The 17,287-nt window shown below is 38.6% G+C and overlaps 1 protein-coding gene and 1 long non-coding RNA gene across 2 annotated transcripts in view; one reads left to right on the top strand and one right to left on the bottom strand.

The window, feature by feature from the left end:
* Window positions 1-3,467: 3,467 nt before the first annotated feature.
* The window catches only part of LOC139701620 (uncharacterized), a 28,875-nt gene continuing 15,055 nt past the window's right edge, over window positions 3,468-17,287 (bottom strand). Inside the window, exon 4 of the long non-coding RNA XR_011704149.1 lies at window positions 3,468-3,772. This is a non-coding gene — a long non-coding RNA (uncharacterized lncRNA). The remainder of the gene's footprint in view (window positions 3,773-17,287) is intronic.
* Window positions 11,003-17,287, top strand: part of Svep1 (sushi, von Willebrand factor type A, EGF and pentraxin domain containing 1) — a 173,585-nt gene continuing 167,300 nt past the window's right edge. The window contains exon 1 of the mRNA XM_027943007.3: window positions 11,003-12,079. Within this exon, the coding sequence (XP_027798808.3) occupies window positions 11,549-12,079 (531 nt within the window). The 5' untranslated portion in view covers window positions 11,003-11,548. The remainder of the gene's footprint in view (window positions 12,080-17,287) is intronic.

The raw sequence follows: 17,287 nt of genomic DNA, 5'->3' as shown, positions 1-17,287 counted from the left end.
TTAGGCACATGATTATGAAAATGCCTAACATACAGAATAAGGATAGGATTTTAAAAGCAGCTAGAGAAAAATAACTGTTCATATTTAGAGGTAAATCAATCGGGATCTCAGCTGATTTTTCAACCCAGAACCTAAACCAAGGAGGTCTTGGAATAATATACACCAAGCTCTGAATGAAAATGGATGCCAACCAAGAATACTATATCCAGCAAAACGAAGCTTCGTATTTGAAGATGGAGTTAAAAGCCTTCACAAGAACCAGAAGTTAAAAGAATTCACAACTACAAAACATATTCAGTAAAATGGTTCATGAAGAAGAAATGGTGAATACAAATGAAAAACCAGCAGAGAGTGAAACTACACTAGAAGAATAGTTTATCAAAGGAGAATATAATTCAACTTGAAAACTAGAAATAAATCAAAATGATAAGAAAAAAATCATCTCTCAATAAAACACTGAATGTTGATGGATTAAACTCCTCAATGAAAAGACATAGGCTGGCAGATGATTAAAAAACAAGACCCAACAATCCACTGTCTCCAAGAGGCTCACCTCATAGGCAAAAATATTCACAGACTGAAGATGAAAGGCTGAGAAAAAAACATTACTCTCATGGATTGTAAACAACCAGGGGTTTCTATACTTATATCAGATAAAGTGGACTTCAAACCAAAGTTAATCAGAAAGGACAAAGAAGGACATTTCATACTGCTGAAGGGAGTATCCAACAACAAGAAATAACAGTTGTAAATATTTATGCCCCGAACAATGGGGCATCTACGTACATTAAACAAATACTTCTCAATATTAAGAATCAAACAGACCACAAGACAATAATACTGAGTGACTTTAACATGCCTCTCTCATCACTAGACAGATTATCCAAACAAAAACTAAATAAAGAAGCTACATAACTAGAAAACATTAATAATTTAGATTTAACAAATGTATATGGAATATTTCATCCATAAGTGACTGAATACACTTTCTTCTCAGCAGCACATGGAACATTTTCTAAAATAGACCATATTTTAGGACAAAAAGCAGCTCTTAGCAAATACAAAAAAAAAAAAAGAGAGAGAAAGATAATCTCAGATCATAATGGAATCAAGTTAGAAATCAACAAAATATAAAAGTAGAAATTACTCTAACACTAGGAGACTAAAGAATTCCCTATTAAATGATAAATGGATAGCTGGAAAAAAAAAACCAGGATGAAATATAAAAATACTTAGAGGTCAATGAGAATAATGATACAACATGTCACTGGGACACTATAAAAGGAGGGCTGAGAGGAAAAGTTTATAATATTGAGCTTACATATTAAAAGAACAGAAAGATACCAAATAAACAATCTAACATTACATCTCAAGGCCCTAGAAAAAGAAGAACAAATCAACACCAAAATTAGCAGAAAAGAGGAAATAATTAAAATCAAACCCATCCCTTTTTAAATTTTATTTTGAGTTAGAATCTCACTAAGTTGCCCAGGCTGGCCTCAAACTCATGATTCTCCTTTGTTGGCCTCCCAAGTAGTGACATTACAGGCATTTTTTTTTATTTTTTATTTTTTTGTCTTGATCACTAAGGTTTTTGGCATCCATAAAACTTGTGCTCAAGGCAAAGCCTCACTCTCTTTCATCCAGCCCTGGCCCATCAGCTTCCTGGAACAGCAGATGTACAGGATGGCTAAACAAAAGTTTTATCTTGGACTTCCTGGGTCAGGGGCAGTGACTTGTAGCAGAAGGCTGGGTGACAGACAACCCAAGCCAGGGATCAGATGAAGCACATGACCCATCCTCAAGGGAAGTGCATTTTCCTAAGAGATACTCAAAGAATTTGGTGTCTGCTCTTGAAACCTTACCAAATGTTCCAAAATACTGTGGTCTAGAAATGTGATGCTCTCCAAATGAGAAAAGAAAGGGCAGAAAGTACACCCCTCTGCTTCCTGCAGGTGGAGTTTCTGAAAAAAATAAGATTCTGGTCTTTTTTGCCTCTGTGGTAGTGAGGAGCTCTCCAGGGCAAAGAGGAGATGGGAGTAATCTGGGGGAGCCACCAAAGTGTTGGCTCCTAAAAACACCCCAATTTTAGTCTGTATAGTTGGTTTTATATATTCACATTGAGATTATACATATATACAAAGAAAGATGTGATAACAATCACAAAACCCCATGAAATCTCCGAGTGTTCAATTAAAGGCATTATTTAGTTCACCAGCTGATAAATCAGCTGGGCTTGTGGGCATGCCTGGCATCTCAGCTGGGGGCCCCTGGTGCACCTGGCTGGTGGCTCTTCTGGGCAGAGCTGTGCAGACTTGGCTCCGCACCAGGTATCTCCCGTTTACGTCCTGAGACCAAAAGACTGAAAAAGGCATGTTTATTTTCTGATAGCAAAAAAAAAAAAAAAAAGAGAGAGATTCAAGGGAAAGCTCATTATTCAAGTACATTTCAAGTCCAAGCTTGTGTCATTCTTGGAGCATCTTGTTTATTAAAGCAAGTCACAAGGCTGAGCTTGGAACCAGGGTAAGCTCATCCCTCCCATGGAAGTGAGGGAGGGAGATGAATCTACCCCGCAAAGAAAAGGGAGGGAAGGGAAGGCAGGAGGCAAACAAACCTAAATCAGAAAACTTTAGCTGACAATCATATGACGGGAAGCTAAAGCTGTTGGTCATAACAATGCATGCAAATGCATTAATATCCTCTGAAGGCATATAAAGTAAAGAGCAAAAAAGACTAAAGTAAAGAGCAAAAAAGAAAGAGAAAAGAAATATCAAGCAAATTCAAAATAGTGAAGAAGATGATGACCATGCCAATAAAGCTGAGGTGCCATCCTGACATAGGTCAATTCATTGCAAATATATAAAATGAATAAAGATTGGTTTTATACTATTGATGTTTTAAGGTTACATTTTTATATATATTTATTTATCTATTTTCTGTTCATTATTTTTGTAATACTGGGGGTGAACCCAGAGTCTCTGCCACTGAACTACATCCCCAAGCCTTTTTATTTATGTTTTTAAATTTTGAAACTGGGTCTCACTAAGTGTCCCAGATTGACCTTGAACATGGATCCTCCTGCCCAAGTCTCCCAAGTTGCTGGAATTACATTGGCATGTGCTGTCACATCCAGCTAAAATTTCATTGTTAATGAATAAAAGCAAATATGTAATTATTATGAACTATTATGTGTAAGATTAGAAATATCATAAAAATAGAAAGCAAGCCCTGGAAATACCAATACTAATTTTAAAAAACTGACCACCAAATTGTAACATACTCTCAGTTTCATGCAGATGGAATACATTAAAGTGAAAAAGTATGTAGAGTATTTGGATAATGTATATAATAAAATTGATTTATAAGATAGAAGAATTTACAATCAAGAAATATGATCACATGTTTTATTGTGTGTCATGATAGGACATGAGAAATTTCAATAAGAACAAAGGATATGTAAGCCTGTTCTTTAACCTCAATGAAAAAATTAGGGAAATTAATTAATAGGTTACTAAAACACACAAGCGCTTTATGTTAAAATAATAACATAAAAATAAAATAAAACAAACACTTCAATAATTTCTGGGCCAAAGAGGTAAATAAAACTCCAATTATACATTGTTTAGAAAACAATAATGATATTGCACATGAGATTTAGCTAAAGCTGTATTCAGTGGGAATTTATATCTATAAAAGTGTCACTGAATTCCTGGGCAGAGGACTGACTCCAGATCCCAACAGACCAGATTCAGCCACCTGCGTCCTGGAGAGTCTAGAGAGAGAAAAGCAAGAAAGAAATTTATTATTCAGTATGGTCACAGTAAAAATTTTACTGAGGGTGGGAGGCAGTAAAAATTTTAAAACTGTAAATGCCATCAGTAAAATTAAAGACTTACTAAATGGGCTGAATAAGAGATTTGAGATAACAAGAAAAGGAGTACTATCAATCCAAAATCATATGTCCATCAAAAATATTTTTCAGCTGGGCATGGTGGCACATGCCTGTAATCCCAGTAGCTCAGGACACTGAGTTCAAAGCCAGGCTCAGCAACTAAGCAAGTTGTGAGACCCTGTCTTTAAATAAAATATAAAAAAGGACTGGGGATGTGGTTCAGTGGTTGGGGACCCCTGGGTTCAATCTCTGGTACCAAAAAAAAAAAAAAAAGATGAAATATACTTTAGTGAAATACATTTTAAGTTGAGTGAAAACTAATTGTGTTCTACAAAAATGTACTAAGTACTTCATGAAGACAGAGAGAAACTTGGAACTTTAGAAATGAAGGGTGATGTTTAATATTATTAGTAGTTTGGGAAGCAGAGATTGAAAACATAATGAGATACCACCACACACCTATTCAATGATGGGGTGTGTGTGTACACATATACATGTATGCACACACACACTTAATACCAAGTACTGAATTAAATGGAAAGAAATTAAAACTCTCATACATTTCTATTTTGAATATTGGAATGGGGCATGCACCACTCTGGAAAACATTTGAAGGGTTTTTTTTGGTGGTGGTGGTGGTGGTTGTTGTTGTTTAATAATGAAACCATACTTTTGCCATGTGATCTAGTAATTCCATCCCTGGTATTTATTAAATATAAGAAAAGTTGAATTCACACAAATACCTGAGCATAAACTTAGATGGGTCTCAATGTTGTTATGCTGAGTGGGAAAAAAGCCACTCTCCAAAAATTACATACTATTTGATCAATTTTCATGTCATCTTGAAAAGACAAAACTGTGATGAGGGATAAATGAGTGGTCGGTGAGGGCGGGTATAATATAAAGACAGTCTGGGGAGTGACGGAGCCATTCTGTGTGTTGCTTATGTTTTGGGTTACATGAAACTGAATATGTATTTGAATTTATGAAACTCTATACACACACACAAGTCAACTTTAATGTACTATAATTTTAAAAAATAAAATTATAAAGTAAATATACTATAGATGCCTCCAAATGGGAGTGGTGGGGGTATAATTGGTCAAAAGGAAACCATCTTTACTGATTGATCCCTTTGGATTTTATACACTGGTGGGAGAAGGAATAGAGATAAAGATCAAAATGATATGCCTTTGTAAAACTACCGCCACTACTATCATCACTATTTATTTTTAGCAGAATACCCCTAGCATACTGGGTAAGATCACAAATGGAATTTGATTCAATCCCTGTGAATGTAATGTCTAGAAATATATACCACTACTTTATTTTTTATAGATAGAAAATTATGAAAGATAAACAAAATTCTACCTCTAAGGACTGATCCTGTTCAGGAAGATAGAGAGCCCTTCAGTTCATGCCTTTCTGGTAAGAGATTGTCTACCTACCATAGCACCTTTGGAAGCCAGGTTCAGAGATTTGAGGAGGCAGACAATTTGGGGGTAAACTTCTCTATGGATTACTGTCTCTAAAGAGGTAAAGGAAAAGTTTACCATAAACAGAGCAGTCAGCCCAAAGAAAGTCAGCTCACCCAGCACCCCAGGAGATGGGGGTGCCTGAGAGTACTACACACAGGTATACACAGTTCTACAGTCATGCAGGTGCCTTTCACCTCTCCAGATGTGAGTCCTGCAGAGCTTAGCTAAGGCTAATCAACCAAGGGTAATCAACCAAGGGTAATCTCCAGTGTTGTTTGTAGATGTGCTCCTGGTGCTCAGTTATCCTGGATAAGAACAACTGGTATACTGAGGACAGTGTCTGTTTAGAGACCGGGTTACTTACTTTTCACATAAGAGGGGAGGCAAACAGTAGTACATGTGATGTTGGGTCAGAAGACCATCAAGACCCACAATGGACTTCAGCCACCCCACACAAGGCTAAAGTGACAGTGTGGTGTATCCTGTGGAAAGCATATGTCTGAGGACCATTGGCTTTAAAACAGCATGTCTGACTCTGACAATATGTATCATGCCATGTAAAGTGGCCAATTAATGCCTACATTTGGCAGGCTAGGATAAGGATGTCAGGCATGGTTCCAACAACTAGCATGTAACTCCATTTAGACAGAAAGGTAGGGACTGGCTCAGTGATAATTGCCAAAACTGGATTAGTGTTGTACATGATTATATAGAATAGACTGCTTGCTGGCCAGATTGGAAACCACTGGTTACTTCCTCTGGGGTTTGCAAAGGCTGTTTTATTCAGTTGGAAACCAGAGACTAAGTTATCTGAGACTGTGCATCACAGATACAAATGCAGGGAGTGACAGAAATAATGTGTTTTGCACCACCTTCACTGCAAGCTTGCATGGCTAGCAAGGAACAGGGGGGACATGTCATGTATCGAAGTGAAATGCAATAATCATTTATGTTTTCAGATATGGCTATTTTAGATAGTTCTATTTCTTCACCTGTAAAAATGAATAACCATTATGTAAAACAGAATAACAAATATATTCATTTATGAGGGTATTTGACAGGGCTAAAAGACAAAGCATGAAAAATTATGGATATTTTTAAATGTCTTATCAGCATCTAGTATTACAATCAGATTTACAGCCTTATTTTTTAAATTTTTTATTTGTTCTACTTAGTTGTACATGACAGCAGAATGCATTTTCCAAATCATCGTACACAAATGGAGTGCAACATTTCAATTCTCTCGTTGTACATGGTGTAGAGATGCACCATTCCTGCAATCATACATGTACTTAGGGTAATGATGTCCATCTCATCCACTACCTTTCCTATCCTCATAACCCCTCCCCAGCATTAATTTGTATTTATTGCTTTTTAATTGTTCTCAGTGTCTCAATGCCGAGGCTGTTCTACCATAAACTCCATTCTTACTCAATTCTATTTAAAAAAAAAAAAAAAAAAGCACATAGATTGGCATATTTTCCAAACTCTGTATGTGGAGAATGTCTTTGCTAAATTCACAACAGAAAAATACAAAATATAGTCACAAGGTGGCATCTTCTTCCTATCGACATTGCTGGCTGCTGTGGTTCCCTTACACTGTATGATAGGTTTAAAAACAAAACAGAGACTGACACCAAGAATGCATGAAATTTTTCCTGCCTTTATTTCCTAGAATATATATTACTATATTGTTGATATCCTAGAAGGGGATACAGTGAGTGCCATCCTCTTCCATCTTCCTCAGTCCCCTTCCAAATTTTCCCCAAACACAATTGCATCTTTTCTTTTTACAGGAGCTGCCTTAATGCAAGGAAGATGTTTGTAGTGCAAGCTGAGTCAAGGTGATATCCTCAACCCAAGCACAGGTCCCAGTGGGTAGACAGGGATTGATTGAGGTTTCATTTCTATTGATGGCATGGTGAGACTCTGAATGAGGACACACGTGAGAAGAATACAATGTATTCTTTAATCTCTACCCACCAATAAATACACTTTGTCCCATGAGCTGAAGTCAGGGCAGTTTTTCTCAAGTCAGTTTGGGTTGTCATTTTATTTAGGTTGCTTCTCAATCTTAGTTTTGGGTAGAGAGTTTTTTTTTTTTTTCATTTTCTGTGTTGATTACTAGGATAATAGATTAGGATTTCTCAACCTCAGCACTATTGGACATTTGGGAGTTGATGATTCTTTGTCGCGAGGCTGTCCAGGGCATTGCAGGATTAACTGCATCCTTGGTCACTGCACACCAGATGCCTGGTTGCTACATTAGTCCCCCAACAAGAGTCTCCAGACAGGGAACCTCAAGGTGGAGGTGCAAAATCAGATCCCCTTTGTTGAGGACCACTGCTGCAGACCAGGGTGTAAAGGAATAAAGAGTTCTGGGAGGCAGTTCTAAAAATCAGACCAGCAATCTTAGTAACATTCAGGCAAAATGTCCTTACCTCTTATCATGAGGACAATTGACATACTCCTGACTATTCAGCCCATTGGAAACACACAGTACCAGAGTATGCTGACCTTATGCATCACCCCTAGGATATGTTTCAAAATTATCCAGGGAGCTTTCAGTGTGCATAGGCCTATGGTAGATATCTCAAAATACTATTATTTGGATCCTTTTGAAGATAAGGTATTTACTGAAGCAGTTGATAGATGATGCTATTTAATCTGATCATGAAGAGGTATGTGTATTATTATATGACATACTTTATTTTAAATTTAGGTAACTATATTTTAAAAGAATTGGGTGTTTGTGCCAAGATTTCAAGCAGGGCTGGGATGTTAAAATGTAGAAAAAGAAGGATTTAAGCTAATGCCCATAATTGCTCAATTATAAATGCTTGTAAGAATTGGGCTCTGCTACCTAATTCACCAAGGTCATACAGAAATATAGCAGCCATCAAAAGGTACACTTGTGAAAATAGAGATTGGAAAGTCCTTGCAAAACAGAATTTCTACTCTTTCTCACAGGAAACTTCTAAATTTCAGGGTAGCCTAAGTTACAGAGAGTTTTATCTCAACTTTGCTATTTTGCACTTAACTGTATTGTCATGAAACTTGATGTGGAAATTGTTGGTGTTGTTCACTAAATACTGTTAACTTATTGCTTTCTGGAAATATGGAAGGATTGTGTTTCTCTACTACTTTTGGAGTTAGACATAGCCATCTGACTTGCTTTGGCCAATGAAATGGAGCATAATGAGGTGTGTCGATTTTGAGAGGCAGTTTTGAGAGCCATAGGGCAATTCACTATGACATCTTCTCTCTGGCACTGCATTCTGGCAAAGCATATATTGAGAGGGCAGCCTCCAAGGTGACAGGTTTGGGTATATTAGGATTAAGTTAAGCTGGATGTGACAGGAAAGCAACACAAAAGGAGCAGAGAGGCAATCCTTGGTGATGAGTATGGTGGTTCTACTCCATGAAGTCCACAGAGACCTCAGCTGCGACCATCCCTAGAAGGTGCCTATCATTCTCCCAGTCCAAGATGGCCACTGGAATTCTGCCACCATCATGTTTGTTCTGGACAGAAAGATGAAGTAAAGGATGAGAGGAAGAGACGACAGATAACAGACAGCAGCTGACTTTTCAATAGGTTTTCCGGAGGCTGTCACACAAAGTTAGCTGAGAACCTAGTTATGGGATCATATCCAGCTGCAGGGGTGGCTGGGGGAGGTAGTCTTTATTCTAGGCAACTTTGTGCCCTGCTGAAACTCAGGGGAGTGTCTGCTTTCTAAGAAGAGGAGACGAGATGCGTGTGTGGAGGGGCGGTAGATTACTAGGAGTACCTACCACAGTGAGCACAGGACCTAAATTGGCATAATTATAATGGTCCCTCCCATTGCAATCACAATGCTGGATTAAGGGATGATGCCTGCTCCAGTATCACCCTTCTTTAAGGCAGTTGTGGTGGTGAGTTTTTTTTTTTTTTCCAACTTGAGCTTATGGGGAGGAATCTTTCTTTCTCAAATCATAAAACTGAAAGAGAGACTAAATGTAGCATGCAACGAGAAGCAGAAGTGAAAAAAAATTAAAGAATTAAGTAGTTCTTTGACTTCCTTTTCCAAGGTTTTTTGAGACTTGCTTCAACCCTTTGCTCTTTCCCCATTTTTATTATGAGAGCCAAGAAATTCCTTTTTGTTTAAATGAGGAGAGGTTAGATGTCGATTGCTTCCAACCAAAGGAACCTAAGGCAATTATCTACCTTTCTGGGTTTCTGTGGGGAATACATGAGATAGAGCTCATAGGAGCTGCCATGGTGCCTTGCACATAAAAGTCCTGAATGCTTGTTTTTAATGATGTGTTTTATATAATACAGAGTAAATGAAATTTGTAAACTTTTCTTTAAAAAAAAAAAAAACGCCCCAACTCAAATGACATCTTGTTCATTCCTGGAAGATTTGGATCTTTCTTCTCCTTGTTCCCTCTTCTCCGTCTTAAAACCACCCTACTCCTTTGTAATTATTCACAATCTATATTCTCTTCTGATATACTTCAAACTTCTGAAGGACTGGAACAGATCCTTAATCATCTTTCAATACTCAGTTTCTAACATGCTGGTGCATAATAGATGGCCAATAAATATTGTTAGAAAAACAAAGATTTAGAGAACACTCATGATTAAATTTGGCAATAATAGCAACCAACATTTATGAAGTACATCTTGTGTTCTAAGCACTGCCCTATAAGGTTTTTTTTTAAATGACTTAATCATTGCACTAACTATTAATATGCTACTATTATTATTCCATTTTCCAAATGAGCAAAGTGCACAAGCATATCTTCACAGGGTCTGACTGTGAAATCTTTTGACCATGTCCCCCTCCACCATGCAAAATGGATTTCCTTTACAGGTGTATTTGTTTGGGATCTTGCTTTGGAAAAACCACCCCAGGTTTTTCAAAGTAGATATATGCCAGTTACCAAAGTCAGGTGGATCTCACTTGTTGATCATGAGAAATGGGATGTGGGGGAAAGGAATCCCTACCCATACTTTAGATTTTAGCATAGATTTCATACCATCAGAGGTTTCCCTGGCCTTGGCCAAGGTCAAGTCTATCTACCTAAGCTGTAGCACTTAGCACTTTATAGCACTTAGCACTTTCAGTTGTAATTATACATATGTCATGTATGAATATCTGATCATGTCACTTGTTACCTTTTTAGTTCCCTGAAGACAGAATCCATGTCAATTTTTGTACTTCCTTTTATTTTTGATGCATAACATAGATTCTGGCACATATTGGACACTCAAAACCATTTGTTTAAGGAAAGAAAGAACAAGAGGACGAATAAATAAATGAATGAATGAAGAAGGCATTCTTCTTGAATGCCTTGGGTAGATGCAGCCCCTATATGATGTGATCCGAGAAGACCCTAAAGAGTCTGCACGCTCCCACACACCACTGATCAGAAATCCTCACCAGGACAGACATACAGACATATACTTGGTGAGGGCTTTGGGGTCCCCCCAAAGGGTGGAAAAAGAAATCCAAAAGGTGAGCAAGCAGTTTACAAAAGATGCTTTCTACTGCCTGGCCACTCCGCGTGTGTGTTTTCTTCTACAAAGTGTTTCCAATTACTGTGGCACTCTCGGTATCTGGATCCATCTCCAGTGAATTCCTCTGCAGCTCCTGCCAGACATATGGGATCAATCAGTGCTTCGGCACTGGTGCGCTTGCTGCGGGAATGTTGACAGCCTGACAGACGCGGGGTTCTGGTGTCATGGAATCTCGGAGCCTTGGCTGGATCCCGGGAGGAGAATGAGAGGGGGAGGAGAGAGATAGAGGCAGAGATAGAGAAAGGAGAGAGGAGAGTGGAGAGGGAAAGGAGGAGAGAGGAGGAAGAGGGGGAGAGAAGGAGGGAAGCGGGAGATTTTTCTTGACTGCCCCCTTTCCTTCAAACATTTTATAGGCTTCAGGGAGAGAGAGGAGGAGGAGAAAAGGAAGGAAAAAAAGAGGAGAGCGAGAGGGTAGAGAGCTCGCCATTCCCTCCCGACCCGTGAGCTGCAGGAGGAGTCTGGATTTTGTCCCCAGTGTCAGATGAAAGGGCGCTAAGGCTCGCGACCGCCGCCCCGCGCCCCCTCGGCGCACGCTCCTCTGCGTGCCCGGCCACCGGGCGCCTCTTCTCGCCCCGGCCGCCGCCTGCGCTCCGGGGCGGCCGCTCCGTCGCCAGTGCAATGTGGCCGCGCCTGGCCTTTTGTTGCTGGGGTCTGGCGCTCGTTTCGGGCTGGGCGACGTTTCAGCAGATGTCCCCGTCGCGCAATTTCAGCTTCCGCTTCTTCCCCGAAGCCGCACCCGGGGCCCCAGGGCGCCTGCCAGCGCCGCCCGCTACCGGCGAGGAGACGGCGGAGAGCAAAGTGGAGCGGCTGGGCCAGGCGTTCCGGCGACGCGTGCGGCGGCTGCGGGAGCTCAGCGAGCGCCTGGAGCTGGTCTTCTTGGTGGACGAGTCGTCCAGCGTGGGCCAAGCCAACTTCCTCAACGAACTCAAGTTCGTGCGTAAGCTGCTATCCGACTTTCCCGTGGTGTCCACGGCAACGCGCGTGGCCATCGTGACCTTCTCGTCCAAGAACAACGTGGTGCCGCGCGTCGATTACATCTCCTCCAGCCGCGCGCACCAGCACAAGTGCGCGCTGCTCAGCCGCGAGATCCCGGCCATCACCTACCGCGGCGGCGGCACCTACACCAAGGGCGCCTTCCAGCAAGCCGCGGTAAGGCGCCCGCCCCTCCCTGCCCCGGCCTTGGAACCCTGGGCCTTTCCCACCCACCGCTGCCTGCCCATCGCCCACCCGGGTTCCGTCTTGGGTAAGGCATAACCTGCCAACGCCAAGCGTCCCCAGAGCTATCACTACTCTTCTGTTGTTGTGGGGGTCCAATGGAATAATGAATTTTAAATACTTAGCAAGATAAGATGTCAGGCTCCTTAAATGGTCCCTTTTGGAGGAGATCCTGTTAGGAAGGGACCCTTAAGTCGCTACCTACATTCACACTTGTAGGAACAGACTGTATCTAAGGTGGGACAGGTGAGTTTGGTTTGCAAAATGTTTCTAAAGGTAGGAGGTGAAGTGATCTGAATATTTTCTTAAATTCTTTTAAGTCATTACAATACAAAGTGCGTGTCGTTAATTTTGCTCAAGTACCTTATAAATAATTTTTTTAGCATCAGGATGAAGTCAGTCTTGCAGGAGGGAATTTAACAAAAGGTATCTCTCTAATTACAAAGTAATACATAGGTGAAGACAACCTGAAACACATATGTCTGACATACAGGCAAGTCAGTGTTAGAGCAATGAATGAAACAGAGAGGAAAAAATACCCTCTAGTCCTATCAAACTTAAAATGTCACTGTTCACATGGGGTTATACATTTTCCCCGAATGTATATTCATGCATACTTTTAGTCAGGTTGGTACCTTGCAGTTTTGCAGCCTGTATTTTCATTTGTTATATCATGATTAAAATGTACCATATTAGCTGCATACTATTCCTTTGCAGGCATGTGCCACAGTTTATTTTACCAATCGCCTAGTGTTGGACACGAATATTTGTAGTCCTCTCTGATTACTTCTTTAGGAAATACTTCTAAATTCCTGACCTCCTGAATTAAAACATATGAACATTTTTAACTGTTTGATACATATTTCCCATTCCTCCCTTAGAGAGTTGTGTAAATTAACATCTTCTCTAGCAGAGTATCAAAGCAATAAGTTTGCTACATGTTTATCAATATAATATACTATCATTTAAAAATATTCTGTCATTTTGATAAGGTTGCTAGAGGCATCATTTTAGAAAATTTGATTTGATTTTTTTTCAGGATGAATATTCACTTCTAAATTTACTGGGCATTTATTTGCATTTTTCCCTTTGATTATTACCAGGCCATGATTTTTACTTTTTTACCAATGCAATTATGTTTGTTTGTTGTTCTTAATGATTTATAAAAACTCTTTATGTAGTAAGGCCTGTAACCCTTTTAGTATGTGCTGCAAATTACTTTTTCCAGCTCATTATATGACAATGAATAATCATTGGAGGTATTATTTTAATTCTTATATGCTCAAATAATCTTTATTCTTAAGATGCTATATTTGCTGATTTGTTAGAATGACTTTCTTATTTCACAAACTGGAAAAATAATTTTCTTTTAATAGTTTCTCCCATCTGAAACTTGTTTGGGGGCATGAAATGACAAAGATATCTATGTTTTCTAAATAAACAGTTAATCAGTTATCCAAGCACTATTTGCTCAATAGACATTCATCCTTTTACCATTTAATTAAATGCCTCTTTTACCAAATAGTAAAAGTCTATGGATATTTGGTCTCCTCTTAGCTGTGTTTCATCCTACTCTCTATCTTATCTTTAAGCTTACCCCCAAATGACTTAGTTATTGTTACTTTTCAACATATTTAAATATCTGGTAGTATAAATTCTCTTTTTCTCAAATATTCCTTTTGATTAACCTCACCCATTTTTTTAATTAATGTGATTTAAAAATTCATTTTCATATACTACAAATGAAATAAGTAAGGATTTTGCTTTCAGTATTACTTCCAGTTTAAAAGTATGGTTAGTTCATTTATACATGTTATTTTTATATCCATCAATAATGTTGCAGATTTTTAGAAATGAAGTTCTGCATGTATTTTTCAGATTGAGACCTAAATATAACTTATTACTATCCATAAATATCATATTTTAAGTTATATTTTAAATAATTTTTCTTTTCTTTATTCTTTTTAGATGATAGTAGAGTGTATTTTGACATATTATGCGTACATGGAGTATAACTTATTCTAATTAGGATCCCACTCTTGTGGTTGTACATGATGTGGAATTATGTTATTCTGGGTGTGTATTCATATATGAACATAAGAAAATTATATCTGATTCATTCTACTGTCTTTCCTATTCCCATCATCTTCCCTCTCTTTCAGTCCCCTTTGTCTGATCCAATGAACTTCTATTCTTCCCTCCCCACCCGCTTATTGTATATTAGCATCACATATCAGAGACAGCATTCAGTTTTGGTGTTTCGGGATTGGTTTATTTCATTTAGCATGATAGTCTCCAGTTCAATTTACAGGCAAATGCCTTAATTTTATTCTTGTTTATGGCTGAGTAATATTCTGTTAGGTATATATACATTTTCTTTATCCATTCTTCTGTTGAGGAGCACCTAGGCTGGTTCTATCACTTAGCTATTAATTAATTGAGCTGCTATGAACATTGATGTGGCTGTGTCACTGTTGTGTGCTGATTTTAAGTCCTTATGGTATATATCAAGGAGTGAGATGACTGGGTCAGATGGTGGTTTCATTCCAAGTTTTCTGATAAATAATTTTTCTTGATGTATCAAAATATTATCAATTTTTATGTCTTCTGTAAATGGATTTGGCCCTCCTCCTCAAAATGAAATCATTGTGTCCACAGGCTGGCCTCAAACTCCTGGGCTCAAGAGATCCTCCTGTCTTAGCTTTCTATGTAGCTAGGACTACAGACACGCACCACTGCACCCAGCACTCTGGATACTTGAAGTTTCTTTGATTCATTTCTTTTTCTCTCTTTTAGAATACATTTTATCTTACGGGTAATAAATATTTATTGAAAGAAACAAAATAATCAGAAAAAAATCCTGTAAATTATACTGTGATATTTTGGTATATACTTGTCTTGACTTTTTGCAGTTGTGTAGATAACAGGAATGTTTTCATACATGTGCACACAGCATGCATAAATAACATCCATCCAGAAAGGGATTGAATTGTATATTCTCTTGTAGCTTTCTATTCCACCATATTATTTCAGTCTTCTTTGCATAAGAAATACACTTCTACTCTATTGTTATTTTTATGGTCACCCAGATTTCCACTGTAGATCATGCCTTTATTTTTATCATATGATTATCTAATATTATATATTTCAGCTATTACAAACACAATGGTTTGATTAAATCTTTGCCCATAACTCTAAGCATTTCATTAACGTAAATTTTTGGAGTGGTGTTATTATATCATAAAGTAAGTACATTTTTAAGGTCTTTAATATATGTGCCAAGTTACTGTGCAGCACTCCCACATGCAGTGGCTGTCAGTACCCAGGGTGCAGACTGGTCAACACAGGCTAGTATCATTTGATCCCCCCTCCCTGATTTTATGTGTGGGAAATGGAATTCCATCTTAAATTGCACTTTCCTAATTTCCCTATTAATGGGGTTGAACATTTCCCCCGACATATTATAGTCCTATAGAGCGCTTTGTTTTGGAATAACCATGAAAGTATTTTGGGATTATTATCCCTTTTTCATTTGGTGCCAATTCTTTTTCTAACTGATTTGCAAATACTCTTTGACTCTTGAGGATAACAAGCCCCAGCTACCAATTATGTGGCAAAATTTTTTCAACATTTTTTTCTCCCTTTTAATTTTGTTCAGGATAATGGCATCTATTATTATTACTTTTTATCAATCTGGTAAATCTGTTTTTTCTCTCATTTCTGGGTTTTTTTCATTTTGAATGAAGTTTTAAAGGCTTTGCCTTTCAGAGGTGAAATAACCACCAAGAATTGCTCTCTGTTCGTAGAAGGAGCTGCAGATCAGCAGAGCTCCCTTTTGCAGGCTCCTACCCTCAGCTGGCCTCCATTCTGAGTACTCATGAGGCCCTGATGGTTGGCCTTATTCTTAAGGCCACTCTTCGCCCACTCCACCAAAGAATCCTGTTATATTAGGGAAATTTTTTGCCATAATCCAGCTCTTCTGTTTGATTTGGCCAGGTCTGTGCTGGGGGTTCTGCAAATGCTGATCCAAAACAGTGAAATGGGTAATGAGTCAAATACACAGAGGTGGCTTCAAGACCTACTCTGTTTCCAGCGCTCCCCTTCCAAACACTACATCCTGTCGTGGAAAGCAGAACTGCCAACAAGGGCCCGGTGTCTTTCTTGGGTCTGGATCCATTTGTAATCTAACAAGCAGAGATTTCTCCTAAGTTTGTGTTAACTGAACTTCCTCTTGGCTTTATTTTTCTTTTCTCATTTTGGTTGGGTAGTGAGAAGGTGCAGATGAAGGTCAGCTGGACCCAGTCCCCAGCTAACCTGGAAACCTACATGTCTTTACTGTAACCTTTCCAAGACTCAGATGGGCATTCTTCAGCAGTAAATACAGTATTCTGAGAAAACTGATAGAAGATGACTAACATTTAGAAGAGTGTCAGGGAAAGTTCGAATATGAGTTTTTGCCTTGAGATCAGATGGGCATGTTTTATTGCCAAGTGAATTTGAAAATAGTAAGCTGTGTAGTTTGGCTTTATATAAGAAATTTATACATTTCATCATGTAAATAAAATCATCAGATTCCCACGTGTGTACAACATTTGGTCTTTATATGAAATTTAAATCATAGGGGATTTTTTTAGGTCATTACTTACTTTCCCAGGAAAAATTAGTTTTCAAACCTTTTCCATTGGAAACTGCCCACATAACTATACACAGACACAATCACAAGCAGACAGACAGAAAAACACATAGACATATACATAGATATATATTTGCTAGCACACAATTACCCTTCCTATGTAAATTCTTGAGGTATAGAATTTCCTTTATGAACATGAAATCTATTATCTCTCAGATCATATGATTGATTAAACAAAAAGGATAACAACTTCATATTTGGTATCAGAATTGTATAATTTGATGGGGAGCATGTGGGTGGATACACACTGTTATCACACTTAGCAGTGTAGACAGTGTGTGTGTGTGTGTGTGTGTGTGTGTGTGTAGGCACCAGCCCCTAGGATTCATCAGAGAGTTCAAGGACTAAAGCAAATTCTGTAATTAATACATACCTTTCCAGAGACCCAATCAACAACTTGATGTGTGTGGGGGGGAGTGCGGGGATTTAGCACCTTGAACTTAATTACA

This window comes from Marmota flaviventris, chromosome 13 (genome assembly GCF_047511675.1).
Source record: "Marmota flaviventris isolate mMarFla1 chromosome 13, mMarFla1.hap1, whole genome shotgun sequence".
In the NCBI taxonomy this organism is placed as follows: Eukaryota; Metazoa; Chordata; class Mammalia; order Rodentia; family Sciuridae; genus Marmota; species Marmota flaviventris.
The sequence above is the reverse complement of the archived record's forward strand: the minus strand, read 5'-3'. Positions and strand labels throughout refer to the sequence as shown.